Source organism: Platalea leucorodia (genome assembly GCF_965183815.1).
Source record: "Platalea leucorodia genome assembly, chromosome: Z".
NCBI lineage: Eukaryota > Metazoa > Chordata > Aves > Pelecaniformes > Threskiornithidae > Platalea > Platalea leucorodia.
This window is the reverse complement of record NC_138858.1, coordinates 86,381,448-86,399,146: the sequence shown is the minus strand read 5'-3', so window position 1 is coordinate 86,399,146 and position 17,699 is coordinate 86,381,448. Positions and strand designations below refer to the sequence as shown.

Sequence of the window (17,699 nt, the reverse complement as noted above, 5' to 3'; positions counted from 1 at the left end):
TTCTTCATCTGAAATACTGACACTCTGAAATAAATACAGGTTAACCTATGTATTTTTACAACATACATCAAAGCTCAAATAAAATTTGCATTCAAGTTCCATTTTTGCTATTGGTTTCAAGGTATTTCTGCCTCCTTTAATCTCTCAGTTTTACTAGTTCTCAAGAAATGTTAAGCTATTACACACTATGTTTTACGTTTTATGGCCTTGATCCTACAAAGAGGTGTTACAGTAAACCTCTCATAGCGGTAATGTGGAGGATAGGATATGCATTCAGTAAAGGTAATTTTAAACGTTCTTTTTATTTGTATGTTCTGTGATAAAAGGTAAAAAAAATTAAAAACTCTTGAATGAGAAATTTATTTTACATGTTTAAATAACTACACTCAAAGACATGTGATCTCCAATAATTCAGAGAACTTAATGACTGCAACATTAACAATAAATATTTTACTTTCCAGGAAGTATATTTAGGACTTTATACTGCAGACATTTCTCCAAGCTTAATCACATTCAGAACTGTTCCTCAAAACTGTGTTAAGCCTTCTTCTTTGAGGAATATTCTTTTACAGTAATCATGTCTATAGCAAGTAGGTTCTTAAATGGTACCTCTACTTAATCAAATCTGAATGGGGAATACTACTAGATCTTCTTGTGGGAGGCAGTCTTCTGGGTAGAAAGCCTGTTCTAAAGAAAATGTAAAATTACTTTCACCCTGGAACACAGGTGAAGGTAAATCTTTTACAGGTGATATTAGTGAAATCATCAGGCATACCTTTGTTTTTAGTGTTGCTGTTCTGATCAGGTGGTTTTATTCATAAAACTTTGCTCAGTTATATCAGTTTCTGGAGAATAAGTGAAGAGAAGACATGGCCAGTCTTTGAAAAATTAAAAAAAAAAAAAAAGTCTGGCTAGAAGAAGGGTTTATTGGTGTTATTTTCACTTCATATTATCAGAAATCTCAGTTGTAGTGATGAAGTGAAAGATGATTTGATATGGGACAATGAGAGCTATGTTCCCAGTAGTTCCAGGTTCTGTTAAGTACCAAAAGGGATTTAAATTTTTTTCTGTTAATGTCCTATATTGATTGGGCTGATAATCTTATTTTTTTCACTGATGAAGGCTGAGTTTTGAGAAGAAGGATTTATTACAATCCTTGCTTTATTTTCATCGAACACATTAAAATGTGTGACTAGAAAACATAACGGTCATCTTCTGTACTTATTTAGAAGCCTTCTTACTAGAAATCTTGTTTAATTTAACAGAATATAGAGTGCTGATCTGTTCAAAGCAGCTTTAAATTACCTCAGGTACCAGTATCAGGTTTACAATGCAGCACAGGCTGCAGAACCAGCTTAAGAAGCAGAGCAAATTAGCCCAGATTGAACTGTGTGCTGCTGTTGCTAGAGAGTTACCTGTACTCACTCTCACTGGTTTAAAGCTAGGTTGGGTGTATCCAAACTACCCTGCAGTCACTGCAGTGTAGGCATATCTGAAGTATCAGTCCTCTGCAAGTAGTACTGCTGGTAAATTAAGGGAAGCTGGCCAATTCATGAAAGGTAGGCTAATATCCAAGTGAGTTAAAGTTTCCCTAGGCATCACATAGATTGGAATCTTGCACTTGCTTCCTTTTCTTTTTGGTTGCTTTTAGTATTCATGGGAGCCTTTTTATCTATGTAACTCATGCCGAGATGCAACAAAAATAATGTTTTTTCATGTGCTTGTGTCAAGTGTTGCGTTTATGTGTATAGCTGTTTCAATGGCAGTTTTAGTTGATTTTTGTTCAGCATATCCCATAGTACTTCAATCTTGATATATAGAACATGTGTAAAGTTCCATCAGAAACAAAGTAGTTCTTTGGATGGTTCCTCTTTTTAAATTTTTTTTTTGTCCCAAAGATGGCATCTGAGTTTTATCTAAACCAGACGGTTTCTTGGCCCTCATTTTTCCCTAAACCCAGCGATGACAAAGAGCAATGGCTGCATAAATTGGATGTAAGAAGAACACTTAGGGTTTATCACAGAAGAATCAAAGATTTCATATCTTCTGACAGATTGTTTGTACTCTTAGGGGGTCTTAAGAGGGGTCAAATGGCTTCTAAGAGTTCCTTAGCTAGATGGTTAAGGGATTGTATTAGGGAGGCGTATGTAGTTAAGGGTAAAGAGGCTCCCAGGGTTTGTAAAGCTCATTACACTAGGACTATAGCTGCTTCTTGGGCGGAGAGGTCGAAGGCTTCCACATTGGAAATTTGCAAGGTGGCCACCTGGGCTTCTCTTCATACTTTTTCATTGCATTATCGCTTGGATGTAGTCTCTTCTGCGGATTCTGCTTTTGGTAGGAGGTTGCTTGTGAACCAAAAAAAGAACAGTGAAGAAAAGAAAGACATGTAGTTCACAGTTCTAGCTGGCAACAAGACAAGTTTCTTTGCAGTGTGCACAATGGAATCCTATGAAGACCAATTTAGGTGGTTGAAAATAGATGTTAGAGGGAAGTACTGCCTACCAGTGTTCTCTGATGGTAACCCCATGGCAGACAATAGCACCAAAGGAAACAGTGAACCAGAGTGAACTCTGTAGGGAGATGGATGTAGAGAGTTTTTTTAGGTGATACGGATAGTTCTCTGAGTTCAGTTTGAGAGTTCTGTATCTGGCATCTTCTGGAATATATTCAGAATCCTCATTTTCCCAAATTGCTTTGCACAGATTGAAAAAAAATTCTATGAATTGCATTTTCCGCTCTAACTTCTTTTCACTGTTCTCCATCCTGTTCTTCCTGATTTTATTTTTTGACTTTCCTTTATCAGACTTAACTTAGTATGTATTCCTCAATGAGCAGTATGTACGTGCAAAGTTTTGCACTTGATTTCAAATTATATTTGTATTATCTAAGCACAATTTTAAAAAAAAGTAGTATAAATACAGACTTTATCTACTACCAGTGGTGTTCAAGTTTTCTCTTAAATCAAATTAAAAAAAATCATGAAAGTCATGAAAAGTTCTCAGACAAATAAATGATGATCTGGTTTTGTTCCATCCGTGAACTTCAGTGTGGCATATGGACAAGACTGCTGCTCTACCTTTCTGAGGAAAGGTATCCATATTTTTCTAACATTTACAGAACATTTATTCTCAGTGTTGCATAACTTCACTGCATTCCACTACAAGCAACAGGTTTCAGAAAATTGAAGGAGTAACCACCTTCTATTTTTTCTTGACTAGACATTTAACCCTTTCTTCTGCAGGTATCCTGTCATGCCTACTGTGATGAGATACTCTACTTCTCTGTTTACATTCAGTTGAAATTCCTGAGCTGTTCTGAGCTGTGCCTAGTACGTGCAGTATCACAGGGGTTGTTCTCTTTGAAGGAATCTGGAACATTCAGCTGCAGTCAAGGGTTAAGTAGGAGATTTTGGTTTAGAATCCTGCCAAATTGCATTCTCTTCCCATCTTTAAGGTAGATTTCTCTTCCCTCTGGCTTTTCAGAAGCCTCTTGTTGAGACTTTTAAAAAATCAAAAACATCTAACGTACTTTCATCTGTCTTTCACTTTTTTTTCCCCATTCCAGTGAGAAAGGTGAACTTTGGACAGATCAGATAATGAGTACCAAGAAAAGCTTTTTCCAGTGGAGCTCTTTGAAAACACTGTGGGCAAAGTTGTCAAGCCCTTAGGTTTACAAGCTTTGCCTCAGGGGACTGGGAAGATTTGCAAAGGTCTTTCCTTCACGGCATAAGAAGAAATCCTTTACTCTGTATCCATTTCTGGAAAGTGTTATAAAAGGAGCATGGAATCAAATTTATGAGATGCATCCTCTTAATAGACTTTGAAGGTGTAAACATTCAAGAAAGACAGGTGTGATTTTTGCTTTGGTCTCAAAGCAAAATGTTCAAGTAACTTCTTTCTAAGAAATACATAGCTTCAGCAGGTCAATCCAAAGTGAAGATGGAATTTACACTAGGAGGGTGTTTGATTCCAGACGTACATTTTCTGTATTTGTGTTATTACAGTTTGCTCAGTATAGTACAACAAATAAAAAGTCCATTACTGAATATAGAAAGCAAGAGATTTTTTAATCTACAGCTAGTCAAATATTTTTTGTTTCTTCTGCTTATTTATATTTGGGGGGGGGTGTGTGATATTTCCCATTTCTGTAAGACGTATTATTTCCAGTACAGTTTCAATAAAAGTTCTGGCTGAGCTGACTGAATCCAGCTAGTAAGCCACTTTGATGGCACTGTTATTTACCTTATTCACAGTTAGTGAGCTGTCATACAAAAGGTTTCCTTCATGCTTTGCTGTTCTATGCTGCCTGCAAGATGATGTCACAGTGAACGTTCTTAGGACCCTAAACGCTATGAAAAAAATAGGAAAGCTGTGCAATGCTGTAGAAAAAATAATTTAATAGAACTTCTTATAGGGAAGAAGAAGAACTATATGAACTGTGCAAGAGGTCTCACTGTCATCACCATTACAAAAACAGAAAAATACCGAATTGGAGAAAGAATTAAATACATTGAAGATGAAGGGGACATAGGCAAAAAGATCTGCTTTAACAAGAAGAATAATCCCAGACAAATTTTAATACACATAAGGAGAGTTGGCTGAAGAGTTTTGATTTTAAGTGAAGAACTTGATATAATCTTGTTTTGAATATTTACTATCAAAATGATTCAAGCTGCCTGGCTGGTAAACTGAAGGAAGCACACAAAGTATGAGCAGTTTATCAAGTTTGTAGAACATAATTTTTAAGAAAGGTTTAGTAGGGATTTGTGATTAATCCAGTCTTCCCTAATAATCAAGAATGGTGGAGATGTAGAATATGCTCTGGAAAGGGAGCAAGTATGAAAACCTGAGAAGTTTTCCTTCAGCTGCCATTTTCCTTCTTTCATGACATTCGCTTCTTTCTGCTCTCTTTCTGCAAATTCTCTCCTCTAAGCAGCCATATGAGAAGGACTGCATACATTTCTGTCTATCTGTGCAAATGGAGTTTGAGGTTTGGAATGTGGGCTAAGAGAGGAGTCAAAGAATTTCTGTAGAAAACTATGGCTGTCTAGGCAGGGATGCTTCCTTGCCTGCCTTCCTGTCTGCAATGGCAAACTAATTCAGGCTGAGTAGTTTCACTACAGCAGCTGTACCAGTCTCTTGAATAAAGCTGCACTTTTATTTCCCAGGGGAGTTTGCTGATTAGGGCAAGACAGTCAGAAGACAAGTGAAGAAGTAGCAGGACAGGAAGGGGGTAATTTGATATGTGTCTCTGTGGAAACAATGTTTGAGAGGAAGGTTGTGGTAACATCTGAAGTGTGGAGGCTTTGGGGGGGCTGCAGCTAGTGTGCAATGATCAATGAAAAGCATGAAGGCAGTCCTTGCTAGCTGGAGGTTAAATTGAAGAAGATTAAGGCCAATTTTACCTAGATGAGGTTTGGGAGAAGCAAAAATTTAGGAAACCAAAGGAACTCAGTAAAAGATAGGAGACTTGACCTCGGGGCTTCTTTCGGAAGACCTGAAAAGGCTTTGTATGTGTGTGAGCCTGCATGCAAACATATATATATATATGAATATAGGGCAAGAGTGCCTAGGCTGTTAGTTAGAAAAGGAGGTGGGGAGATCTAGTAGAACCTGTTAATTTAAAAATAAAGGAAGCTTTAAAATGACTGATGCAGACAGAAGCATCATTTGGCCCTTCACTTGTGGTTCTGGAGACACAAATCTACCATCAGCTAGATACCTGTTTATCTCAGCTGTGAGTTCTTAACAGGTAAGGCAGCAATTCCATGAATACTCGAGGATTTTTAGGTTAAATGTTAAAGGTTTTCTTTAAAGTCTTGGTGTAAAAAATTATAAACAGCTGATCTAAGTAGCGACAGTAAGAGAATGTGAATATGTAGATATTCAATTGTGCTTATAGTTAGAATTAGATGTTATATCTATAAGAAAGGAGAATTGCAAGGAAAAACAAGACAAATTTAAGGTAGAAAGCACAGAATAGAAAAGAGGGAAAATAATCCAGTCAGTTTTTTTTTTTTTTTTCTTTCTGGAGTAATTTCTAAAGAAAACTGTAGGAAATGTCATCATAAAATATATTAAAACATATTGAAAAAAGCAGTAAGTTTATGGTGCTGTCTGTAACATATGTTGAATAATCAGGGAGCTAGATGACCTGGTTAGTCTCTTCTGTTTTTATATTCTACCATTTTATCTTTCATTTTTTGCAGCTCAAATCTGTTTTTCCCTGACATCTTTTGAAAATGCAAACAAAAACAGTGCTTGGAAAAAAAAAAAAAAAAAAACACACAACCAAAAAAACCCAACACAAAAACCTTGAAGCTTTAGAATGCTGCATAGGTGTATGAAAAGCAGAGTGTTCATTTTCAGAGGGTGAATTGTTTAGGGGAAAGATAAAATCCACTTTGGGTAAATGAAATCCTATGTATGTGCAAATACTGCGTATTTCATGAAAGAGGAAAGCTCTTTAAACCCTGGCCATGTGTACCACCAGTAGCTTGAGGTGACTGAAGACCTATAAGTTTATGCTTAGAAGATAATCTTTAACAATGCTTGACAGCGCCCAATTATGTAAAACTTCTTGGTTTTAGGTCTCATGAGATACATTAAATTAGGAATATCTGCACCTGTGTTGTTTACCAGCTTTATGCTAGGAGATGGATTTTTAAAATACCATATTGTTTGGTTTTATTCTCATATTCTTTTTGAAACACAGACTCACAGAATGGTTGAGGTTGTAAGAGACCTTTGGAGGTCATCTGGTCCAACAACCCCTGCTCAAGCAGGCCCACGTACAGCCAGTTGCCCAGGATCATGTCCAGACAGCTTTTGAGTATCTCCAAGGATGGAGACTCCATAGCCTCTCTGGACAACCTGTTCCAGTGCTCAGTCACCCTCACAGGAAAAAAATGTTTCCTAATGTCCAGAGGGAACCTTCTGTGTTTCCATGTGTCCACTGCCTCTTGTCCTGTCACTAGGCACCACTGAGAAGAGCCTGGCTCTGTCCTCTTTGCACCCTTCCTTCAGGTATTTACATATATTAATGAGATTCCCCACCCCACCCCGAGCCTTCTCTTCTCTAGGCTAAACAGTCACCGTACTCTCAGCCTTTCCTGATATGTAAGATGCTCCAGTCTCTTAATCATCTTCACAGCCCTTTGTTGGGCACTCTCCAGTATGTCCATGTCTCTCTTGTACCGAGTAGCCCAGAACTGAACACAATACTCCAGGTGTGGCCTCACCAGTGCTGAGTAGATAGGAAGGATCACCTCCCTTGACCTGCTGGCAATACTTTGTCTAATGCAGCCCAGGAAACCATTAGCATTCTATGAGGCAAGGGCACGTTGCTGGCTCATGTTCAACTTGGTGTCCACCTGGACTCCAAGCTTGGTGTCCACGTGGACTTTCCAGCTCAGTGCCCCCCCCGCATATATTGGGGTTGTTCCTCCCCAGGTGTAGGACTTTGCACTTCTCGTTGAACTTTTGTGTGCCCATTTCTCCAGCCTGTTGAGGTCTCTCTGGATGGCAGCATGACCCTGTGGTATATGAGCCACTCCTCCCAGTTTGGTGTCATCTGCAAACTTGCTGAGGGTACACTCTGCCCCATCATCCAGATCATTAATGAAGATGTTAAACAGAACTGGACCGGTACTGACCCCTAAGATAGACCACTAGTTACTGGCCTCCAGCTAGACTTTGTGCCACTGATCACCACGCTCTGGGCGTGGCTATTCAGCCAGTTTTCAACCCACCTTGCTGTCTGCTTATCCAGCCCATACATCAAGAGCTTGTCTACAGTTTTTTTCCGTAACAGGATCTTATGGGAGACAGTGTCAAAGGCCTTACTGAAGTCCGGGTAGACAATATCCACTGCTCTCCCCTCATCTACCAGGCCAGTCATTTCTTCATAGAAGTTTATCAAGTTGGTTAAGCATGACTTCCCCTTGGTGAAGCCATACTGAGTACTCCTGATGAATTTTTCATCCATAATATGCCTGGAAATGGTTTCCAGGATTAGCTGCTACATCACCTTCCCAGGGACTGAGGTGAGATTGACTGGCCTGTGATTCCCTGAGTCCTCCTTCTTGCCCTTCTTGAAGACAGGAGTGACATTTGCCTTCCTCCGGTCTTTGGATACTTCTCCCAGTTGCCATGATTGATAAAAGATTATTGGGAGTGGCCTTGCAATCTTCCAGCTTTCTCAGCACTTGTGGGTACATCCCATCAGGGCCCATGGACTTATGTATGTCCAGTTTGCTTAAGTATTCCCAGACCTGATCCTCTTAAACCAAGGGTACATCTTCCTTGCTCCAACCTTACCCCCTGGTCTCTGAGACCTGGGATTCCTGAAGACTGGTCTTGCTAGTAAAGACTGAGGCACAGAAGGTATTCAGTACCTCAGCTTTTTCCATGTCTCTGTAAGCAAGTCTCCCATCTTGTTGAGCAAAGGGCCTACATTTTTCCTAGTCTTCTGTTTGTCACCTGTGTACTTGTAGAAGTCCTTCTTGTTGTCTTTGACATCCCTGGCCAGATTTAGCTGCATTTGGGCTTTAGTTTTCCTAACTTCATCCCTAGATGCTCAGACATTGTTTCTGTGTTCCTCCCAGGTTACGCGTCCTTGCTTCCACCCTCTGTAGGCTTCATTTTGTGTCTGAGTTTGGCTAGGAGCTCCTTGTTCATCCATGCAGGCCTCCTGGCACTTTTTCCCAACTCTCTTGAGCTTGGAGGAGGTGATTCTTGAATATTAACCAGCTTTCTTGGGCCCCATTTCCATCAAGGGCTTATCCCTTGGGACTCTTCCAAGCAGATCTTTGAAGAGGCCAAAGTCTGCTCTCCTGAAGTCCAGGGTTGTGAGCTTGCTTTTCACCCTCCTCCCTGCCATTGGGGTCCTGAACTCCACCATCTCATGGTCCCTGCAGCCAAGGCTGCCTTTGACCTTCACATTCCCAACAAGCCCCTCCTTTTTGGTGAATATGAGATCCAGCAGAGCACCTCTCCTCATTGGCCTCTCTGTCACTTGGAGGAGGAAGTTCTCATCCATGCACTCCAGGAACCTCCTGGATTGCTTGAAACACTGATGAAACTGATACCTACCCCAGACGTTGGGTTGTCTTTGTCAAAACTGGGACAATTTTCCCATTACTCCAAGATTTATGAGTGAGCTTTGTACCAGCCCTTCTTAAGGAGCTTCACTTGTTCTCATTCCTGTGGCCATTATTTTGCTTATAATAACTGTACTAATTAACTGTCTTTTTATTCTTATCATATTGGTATTTCTAAATAAGTAAAAACTATAAAAATACATTAGTGTGCAATTCATATAATTTATTGAACAAAGAATAGAAATTAATTTCTACACAGCTGTTCTAACGTTATCTGTTCTCCCTAGGAATAGGTGACTGCACAATCAGTATAAAAATGAATTAATGACAAAAGAAACTATATTTTACACATTGTATGTGCGTTTGTATAAGATGAATACAACGAGATGTGGATTTCATCACATTGTATAAAAGGAACTGTGTATAATCTGAATTTGATTTTATCATAACATTAGTATTCCCCTACATCTTGTTGAGGTCTTTTTTATGCTTCATATTGATACACCAGAAGGTGTTGTAGGCTGCTGACTTTTCTACAGAATTAATCTTAACTTTGATCCCTTTTATCATACTGTGCAGGAGTTCTGAAGAAAGCTAGTGGGGAGCTTTTAATAGGAGAAACTAGAGCAAATGAAACCAGTGTGCTTCCTGAACAGTTACTTCAGGTAGAAGAGGTGAGTATGAAGAGAGTCTTACACTTTGTATGGGATTTTCTTTTGTCTGTGTCTCCACTGTAGTCTGTCACCATGTTCATTATAAACACCTATTGCCATAGTTTCATTATTTAGCTAATGCAATTAATTTTAGGTGCAAAGTCTCAGTTAAGATGAATTAAAATCTTATGGCATTCATGAAGAAGTGGCTGTTATTTAAGATTTAAAACAGAACAGATTTAACATCAGCAGTGTAAGACACCTCATAACAAACAGTTAAAAAATGCTAAAATATGATAGCTTTCTTCAGTATTAAATATATTCTCAAATACAGCAGAATCTTAAAAAAAATCTATCAAGTTCTTAGCATTTGATTGTAATGATGCTTCCTATAGGGATAAGTACTCACACAATGTCTAGTTTCTTTGATGCCAAAAAACTACTGTGTAGTAAGCGCTATGCTTTGTACAATGTATGTACAAGATTAAGTTTTAGTCTGGCTTCCATTTACTACTAAACAGTTTTTTATTGTTGAATTTGTGGGACTGAAATGCTCTAACAAGTATGATACTTCGTGATAGTGGAATTTAATTTCCTAATAGCTCTATTTTAATGTTGAAATAACTTTTTAAAATGTGCTTTGAATCAGTTTGTGAGACTAACGTTCCTATATCTTATAGATTACAAAGAACAATATTTTGAGAAGATTGAGCTTTATTTGACCCAAGATTAAAAAAAATTTAAAAAAAGAGGGAGTGCAAAAATGGGCGTCCAGGGGGGGCTGCCTGTGTGCTCACTGGAGTTGAGTGTTGGGAGTGTGGAAGGAGAAAGGAAGGAGAAGGCAACTTCTAAATTGGAGTAAGCTGGAAGGGGTCCACTTCATAGCTGTTCATTGTCTTCTAGTTTAGTATTATAACTGCAACTTGCTATGAATCCTTCTTTTCTTTTCTCCTACTATGCCCTCATAGTGGGCATCTTTACTGTACATCTTACGTCATTAAAATATTTCTCTTACAGTGGTGCAATTCTCAATTGGCCACTTCTGGTAAGGTTTAAGTTTGCTGTATGTCATATGAGCAATGCAAAGCAAGATTAGTGGAAAAGTAAGGATGTCCTACTGTGTCTACTTCTTGCAACTGATATGCTTCAGATAACTTAGAAGTCCATTTATAGAAAATGAAAAAAAAAAAAACTAGTAAAGGCCAGCGTTGGCTAAAAACTAGAAATCTCTATTTAAACATTTTAATCTTTGCTAAATCTAGCTCTAGAGAAGTGAAGTCCAGTGTGGCTGTGTTAAAACCAGCTTCTCTAAATGTTTGCCATTAATATTCATGGTTAGTAGCTTCCACTTGTTACCTTGCAGTGAAAGTTATTACAGAGTATCCATTGCTGGATTACTTGTTAAACTATTGAAAATGGTTACAAATGTATTTGACTTTGTTAAATAGATTCTGTTGAAGATTATAAATAATGTAAAGATGAAGCATGGCTTTTAAAAAGCAATCTTGTTTAAACAGTGTTTTTTATAAATTTGATGACAAATTTAATATTGTTATGCATGTTCATTTTTGTTGAGTGTATATACTGATTTTAATATGATTTCATGGCTAGTAGATATATTTGAAGTTATTAAAATGAATTTCAAAAGATGATGGTGTCTAATTATGGATGTTTGTGTAAGCTTTAGACAATAATAACAGTCAGTAATGAATGTGGACTGATTTAATATAAATATGTATTTCAGCCTATTTTACTGAATTTTGGATGGAGAAATGCATTTAAAGACCTGTCTTCTTCTGTGGCTCACTGTATAACAATAGCAGTCGAGGATTTTTCAACTAAAATTCTTCAACATGAGCAGAAAGACGAGTTTTCAGCTGCAGGCTGTGCAATGAGTCTTGTAAACAGCCAGCAAATGAGGGAGTCCTGCAGAGCAGTCCAACAGGAGGAGCAACCAAAACGAATTGCTAAGGCAGGTATCAAAAGATCTGAAGTTTGAGGGGAGACAGAATGCCAAGGCTGTTTGCCATCTACACTTTGAAGTACTTACAGTACCATTAATATTCTATATCTTATATAAATGGAATTAAGGAGAAAGTAAGAGGCATTACAATATGAGGCTGAACAGAGCTTTATACAATAGCCCATAGTCTATACTTGAAAGAATTAACTTTTAAACTTTGCTGGCATTATTTTTTTCATCCAAAAAGTTCTAAAACATTCTGATTAGTATCTGCTCTGTTACCAAGTGGTTTGGTGGGAAAATGCTGAAAGCTTTGAAGCATAGTTATAAAGGGATTTCCTGTATTCGTATCCTTAGACATGCCATTTAACTAATCAGCATAACCAATAATATGTCCAAATTAGAGTTCTTTGATTTGGCTGAAAGGTCATTTATGATGATTAATTAAATTGTTTTTCTAAGGGAATATGTGTTTGAAAGGTGTTTTGTTTTTTTTTTTAATTTAGTAAGCTTTGCAACTGTTCTAGCAAATTTGGAATGCTGTTAATGAATGTTTGCTTAAAATAACACATAAGCTTTTGGGAGATAATTTTAGGGAGATCAATGTATGAATTCACTAAGAGATGACAAGTTTGTTTTCAAATTCAGTATTAAGAAATGTGTTTGTATATTTTTCAAAATAAATTAGAAAATTATCTTTGTTTACAAGGAATTAACCTTATGCTTTGAATATACATCTAATGAAATCATAAACAAAACACAGGCATTACTAGCATAAGATAGTTTTAATTTTTCTTCTTACTTTAAAGCAAGAAGGAATGAAATAATAATTCATTTACTGTAGATAAACATTTCTCCCCTGTATAACAAAATGAAATATTTGTAAAACTGATTTAATATATTTATGTTTTATGCCAATTTCATTATTCAAGAATCTGACCCTAGTGTGTATAAATTAAACAGTGCTGTCAGAATACAAATAACTTGATGCCACGTTTATTTCTCTCAGTTTTGTTCTGACATCATGGAAGAACTTGACACATTGCTTCCATTGGCTCTGGCATGCAGAGATGATTCTCTTCAGGAAATTAGAGCAAACTTTGTAGAGGCCTGCAGCAAAGTGGCAACAGCTGTCCTGGCAAGACTAGAAGAGAAAAGCAAAGACGTTCCCTCCAAGGCTCCCCTGCAAGACTTGTATGCTGCCCTTTCCACAGCGATATATGTCTTTCAGCATTTTACGATGTACAGCAATTTAATGAGAGAAACGAGCAAAAAGTGAGTCCCTTTTACTTATAATGGTTTAATTCAAACATAAATAATACAGGACCTCATTCCATTTTGGTGATACAGTATGGTGGTAGTTTTCCAAATTGCATCATATTTTTTAGCACACGCACTGCATGTACTTTGATTCAGGAAAGACCTGATTCAAAGCTATTGATAATCTAAAGCAGCCATTACAAAACAAATTATTTATGTTTAAGATCTGCATTTGATTTGCAGATCAATATTTTTTATTTATTAAGCTTGAGTAAATAGGATTGTCCAGTGAACTGAATGTACTCTGCTCTCATATAAATAGAGGGCTAAGGCCTTAATTTCCTTTTCTGACCTTTGCAATGGCTGAATTTTCATAAAATCTGATTTAGGTCATAGCAATCTTAGAGAACAGTATAAATATACATTCCTGTGCTTTTTCCTTACACTGTCTGTATTCAGAAAATCTGTATTCAAATACATCCAATGTAGTTTTAGAACTTATTTTTCATTGCATGCAGAATAAAAATTAGAGAAGATATGAAGCAGTAGTGTACAGTCTAAGACAGTGTTTGCCCTGGGGGGCAACATAACTACATTTGTTCTGCTTTTAGGAGATTTTGACTTAAGATACTAGGAATCTCTTTACTGGTCCATGTGTTTCTGGCCATACGTAATTTAGAAGTAGAAACTGGGCCTTTTTGGAGGGACACCTGAACTAGTGCAATTTTCAAGAAATGTATGATTTCTAAGGGGTTGTGTGCATTGTTGAGCTGCTTTTCCTCTGATGTTTTACTCTCTCCTCCATGAAGTCTATCTTTGTGAACGGGAAGTCTGAGCCAAAACATTGCTCAATAGTTCTACTTATGTGTATTATGAACGAGTTTTAGTACATACCTACCAAAAATAATCTCTGGACTCATGTTTATGTTTTCTTTATCACACTCAGTGCTGATGCTTCAACCCAGAATCTCCCAATAACTGAATGACAAATGTACTTTTATCTCAGAAAACAGGATGAAGTAATATATTTCTCAGTGACCTGGTTAAATGAGAATTTATAGATGAGCAGATATATTTAAATAGCTATTGAAACAAACACCAGATATTTTTCAAAAGTGAATGCTAGGTTCAGACTCCAGGACTGAGAGGAAATGAATGATTGATACCTAATAATCAAAACCATTTGCAGTACTGGGGATTGTTACCTCCTACTGCACAGCCTTTCAATCTTTGCCTCTTTGATCATTCTCTCTGAACAGACCCCTGTTCCTATTGCCTGTCCAACAATATCAGGAATTCATCAACGTTCTCCAGTTTCAAGTTACGAACTACTGCATCAGAGTTTGTGCTACAAGCATTTTACAGGATGCTGAGAGCCACCACTGGGATGACTGCAAAGCTTTTTATGAGGTGTGAGGTTAAGTTTACTGTGCCTTCCTTTTACAAAATGTTTTACTGGTTGCCAGCATTCTGACTAATTAGAAGCATAGGATCATCATTATTTTTACGTAAAGATTATTGGAATTTACTATCTTGAAATATCTATTATTGCAGGCAAATATCTCTGTAGAAATGATGTAGGAAAACACAGTCATTTAAAGATGAGATAAATCATTACCATGGAGTGTTTGTGTCATTTACTTAATTAAATATTGTGTGTCAAGTTCAAGACATTTATATAGAACTCAGTAAAGAAGACACTGTCATTTTAACTCTTCTTATAGAAAGTGTGACATATGAAAATGAAAGACAGCTGTTTTTCTCCTGGAAATTTTTAATCTGATTCTTTGAATTTTATTTTCAATTGATTCCTCTTTTTACCTTTTGTGAGTGAAGGATGTAACAAAGATAGATGGTCAATATAGTTACCTTCAGTATTCAACAATATATTTCTGAAATAACTAGTGCCATTTCACCGGCATTTTGAAGTCACAGGTCTGCTCTTAAACTATAATCCTAATGATTCTGTGAAAAAACTCTAAGAATCAAGTGAATTATTATAATTTATTGAGGGTTTTTTCTCATGCCAGTCAAATGCAGACATAGACTGATATACACTGTTTGAAATTATTTTCACTTAATTTCAGGGTGAAGTGAAAGTATTATATGTTTTTTATCAATAATAACTGAGATCTCCTGGAGACAAAGTCCTGCCCTTCCTTATATCATTTGCTGTGTGAGAGAATGAGGGTATTTTTGTTAAGCATTTTCTAGAATTCTTACATGAGAGAAAACTCTGTATGATACATGTATCCTACAGATCTAATATAAAAAGCTGCTGAGTCAGTGACAAAAATCTGTACTGGACAGGTGATGCAGACCTTAATATGAGTAATCTATCAAAATGCCCATGCCTCAAAGACAAGTAAATAAGCATTTTAGTTTTGTTTGAATGTGAGCCCAGGTGTCCTGGGTTGATAAGAAGGTAAGAAATTTAGGGGCTTTTGGCAACGGATAAATCATGATGTGATCTTCACTGTCTGTAGTCCATATGGTGCTGCGTCCTGTTTATTAGTGACCCAATAACTATTCACCATGGAGGAAACCTAATTGTCAGAAATAGCTGTTTCAAGAAGAAAGAGTATGGATTAGCTGAACAATTTTATCGTTACTGATCAGAACTGATGTGTGTAGGAAAGGATGAAGAAAGCCGGTATCTCAGCTCTGTACACTTGCAGGGCTTGAGGTGGGAAGTATGTAATTTTACGTCATCACTCTGCTCTTTTTACTGGGCCATGGGCCATGGCCCAAGAATGGACCAGGATCTGCTCAGAGCGCCTTCAGGAGGCATGATGCTGAGCAGCTGCTGCTTCCATAGAGCTCTTGCAGGCATCCCAAATAAAAAAGATTGGCTTAAGACCTGTTGCTTGTTACAGAGGCAACATCCTGCCAAAACTTATAGCAATGAGAGGTGGCTCTTTCTGAGATCTAAGCTCAGCAGGAAGTGTGAGTCTCTGCGTCTTAAGTCATGTAAATCCTGCTGAGCTCAGAAAACAAGAGTAGCTTGGAGCCAGGTGCCAGAAGACCTTGGCAGTCATCAAGAGCAGGCTCTGGTATGAGGTTCTATTTTCTCTCAATGGGAACACACTCTTGCGCTTGTGCAAGTCAGTGGTTCACAGCCCTTGCTGCATTGTCAGTGGGATCCACTGCTGTAACGAGCATTGTGATCTTGCTTCTTTAAGGGGAAGCTGTACTTGGCTCTCTGCTTCTGCTTGTCTCTGGATTAGCCTAGCTCTTGAATCTGGTTTAGGTCAGGACCCTCACTACCTCTTCCCCTTTGTCCCCCAGTTTTGTGTATTACATGAAACTATAAAAGATTTAGTCCTCATCTGTAAATCCTGAATGCAAGTTTCATAAAGGAAAAAAAAAAAACATTCCCTTGTGCTCCCACAAAATAAGGAAAACATTGCCTGTCCTTTGGTTTTTCATGCATGAGTAGGGGAGAGGGAAGAGGAAGAAACCTTTCTTTCCTCATTCTTGTATTACATGCTTAATTACAAACTGAATGGTAATCTTACACTTCAGGGATCACATGAAGTTACTCTCTTCTTTTTCCCCAATGATATAGGACATTCAAGTGGTATTACAAAGAATATGTGCTAGCCTTCCTTTCCATTCACCGGTAATGATGTATTGACTAATAAATCTTCTTGACTTACTTGATATGTAAGTCGTCCAGATAGAAGACAAAACCGCTGAAAGACAAAGGGAAAGGAGGAAGGGGCAGGGGACAGTGTCTGTGATTACACAGAGCTGCAGTTTCCATACCCATTTATGTGTGTGTTTGTACAGTGGCAACATCTGAGAACAAGATTGGTAGCAAATGGTTATTACATTCTATAAAAGAATTTTCTACATTGTATTATTAAAATAAGAAGAATGTATTTTTAAGTATTTTTCGACTTTCATAACCAGTTTCAGTACCTGCTCACCCATCCTTCCTCTGACGTGCACCTAATCCAATAGTGGTAACTGGAATTAAAAGAAAAGCCAAAAGACTAATTATGATTAGACGGTAAACACTGAAATTGTAATCACTGTGAGATCACTGAAAGTTTTTAATATCTTTTAGGAAAGTTAAGCAGAGATTTTGTGAGATACAAGTAGCAAATTTATGGTAATGTGAGATCTGAGCTGAGATCTAGGAGTGCAGTTCCCATTCAGCACTCAGAGTCTAAGCTGCCAGGGAGTGAAACTCTCTGGGTTCAGGATCTCACTGATAGAATGCGCTGAACACCCACTGGGCCAGCTCTCCAGATTACGTTTTCGAATGGAGCTTTTAGTGTAGCAGACATCTGCTGTAGCTTTGGGAACTTATGTTTTCTAATAGTCAAAGAATAAAGAATTGTCTGTTCAAAGATAATATTGAGTGGCTTATGTAATAAAGCGCAGCTGCTTGTTTCCTGATATATAAGCTAAATAAAAGCTCACATCTGTTTGTATTATACGAAGCCTGCAAAAATAGCAGATGTTTACCAGCAGAATTGTCTAGAAATGGCAACAAATAGAAAACTGGGTCAGAAAAGGGGAATTAATCTCATTTAAATCTTCAGTGAAACTGTTCCTTCTGCAGTGGAGGTACAATGTTAGAAAAGGGGTATTATTCAATTTACTGCTTTAAATTAAATAAAGCAGAGAAAATGAAGGAATTTGTGCTTATAGTTACATAATTAAAAAGTAAAACTTGCCAACACTCAGTTACTTAAAAAAATAAATACCTTTC

General features: G+C 37.5%; 1 protein-coding gene across 1 annotated transcript in view; it reads left to right on the top strand.

The window, feature by feature from the left end:
* KIAA0825 overlaps positions 1-17,699 on the top strand; it is a gene marked incomplete at its 3' end in the record, with an annotated part of 216,201 nt that overhangs the window by 39,112 nt on the left and 159,390 nt on the right. The window contains exons 5-8 of the mRNA XM_082335764.1: positions 9,680-9,774; positions 11,498-11,725; positions 12,726-12,991; positions 14,236-14,386. Of these exons, the coding sequence (XP_082191890.1) occupies positions 9,680-9,774; positions 11,498-11,725; positions 12,726-12,991; positions 14,236-14,386 (740 nt within the window). The remainder of the gene's footprint in view (positions 1-9,679; positions 9,775-11,497; positions 11,726-12,725; positions 12,992-14,235; positions 14,387-17,699) is intronic.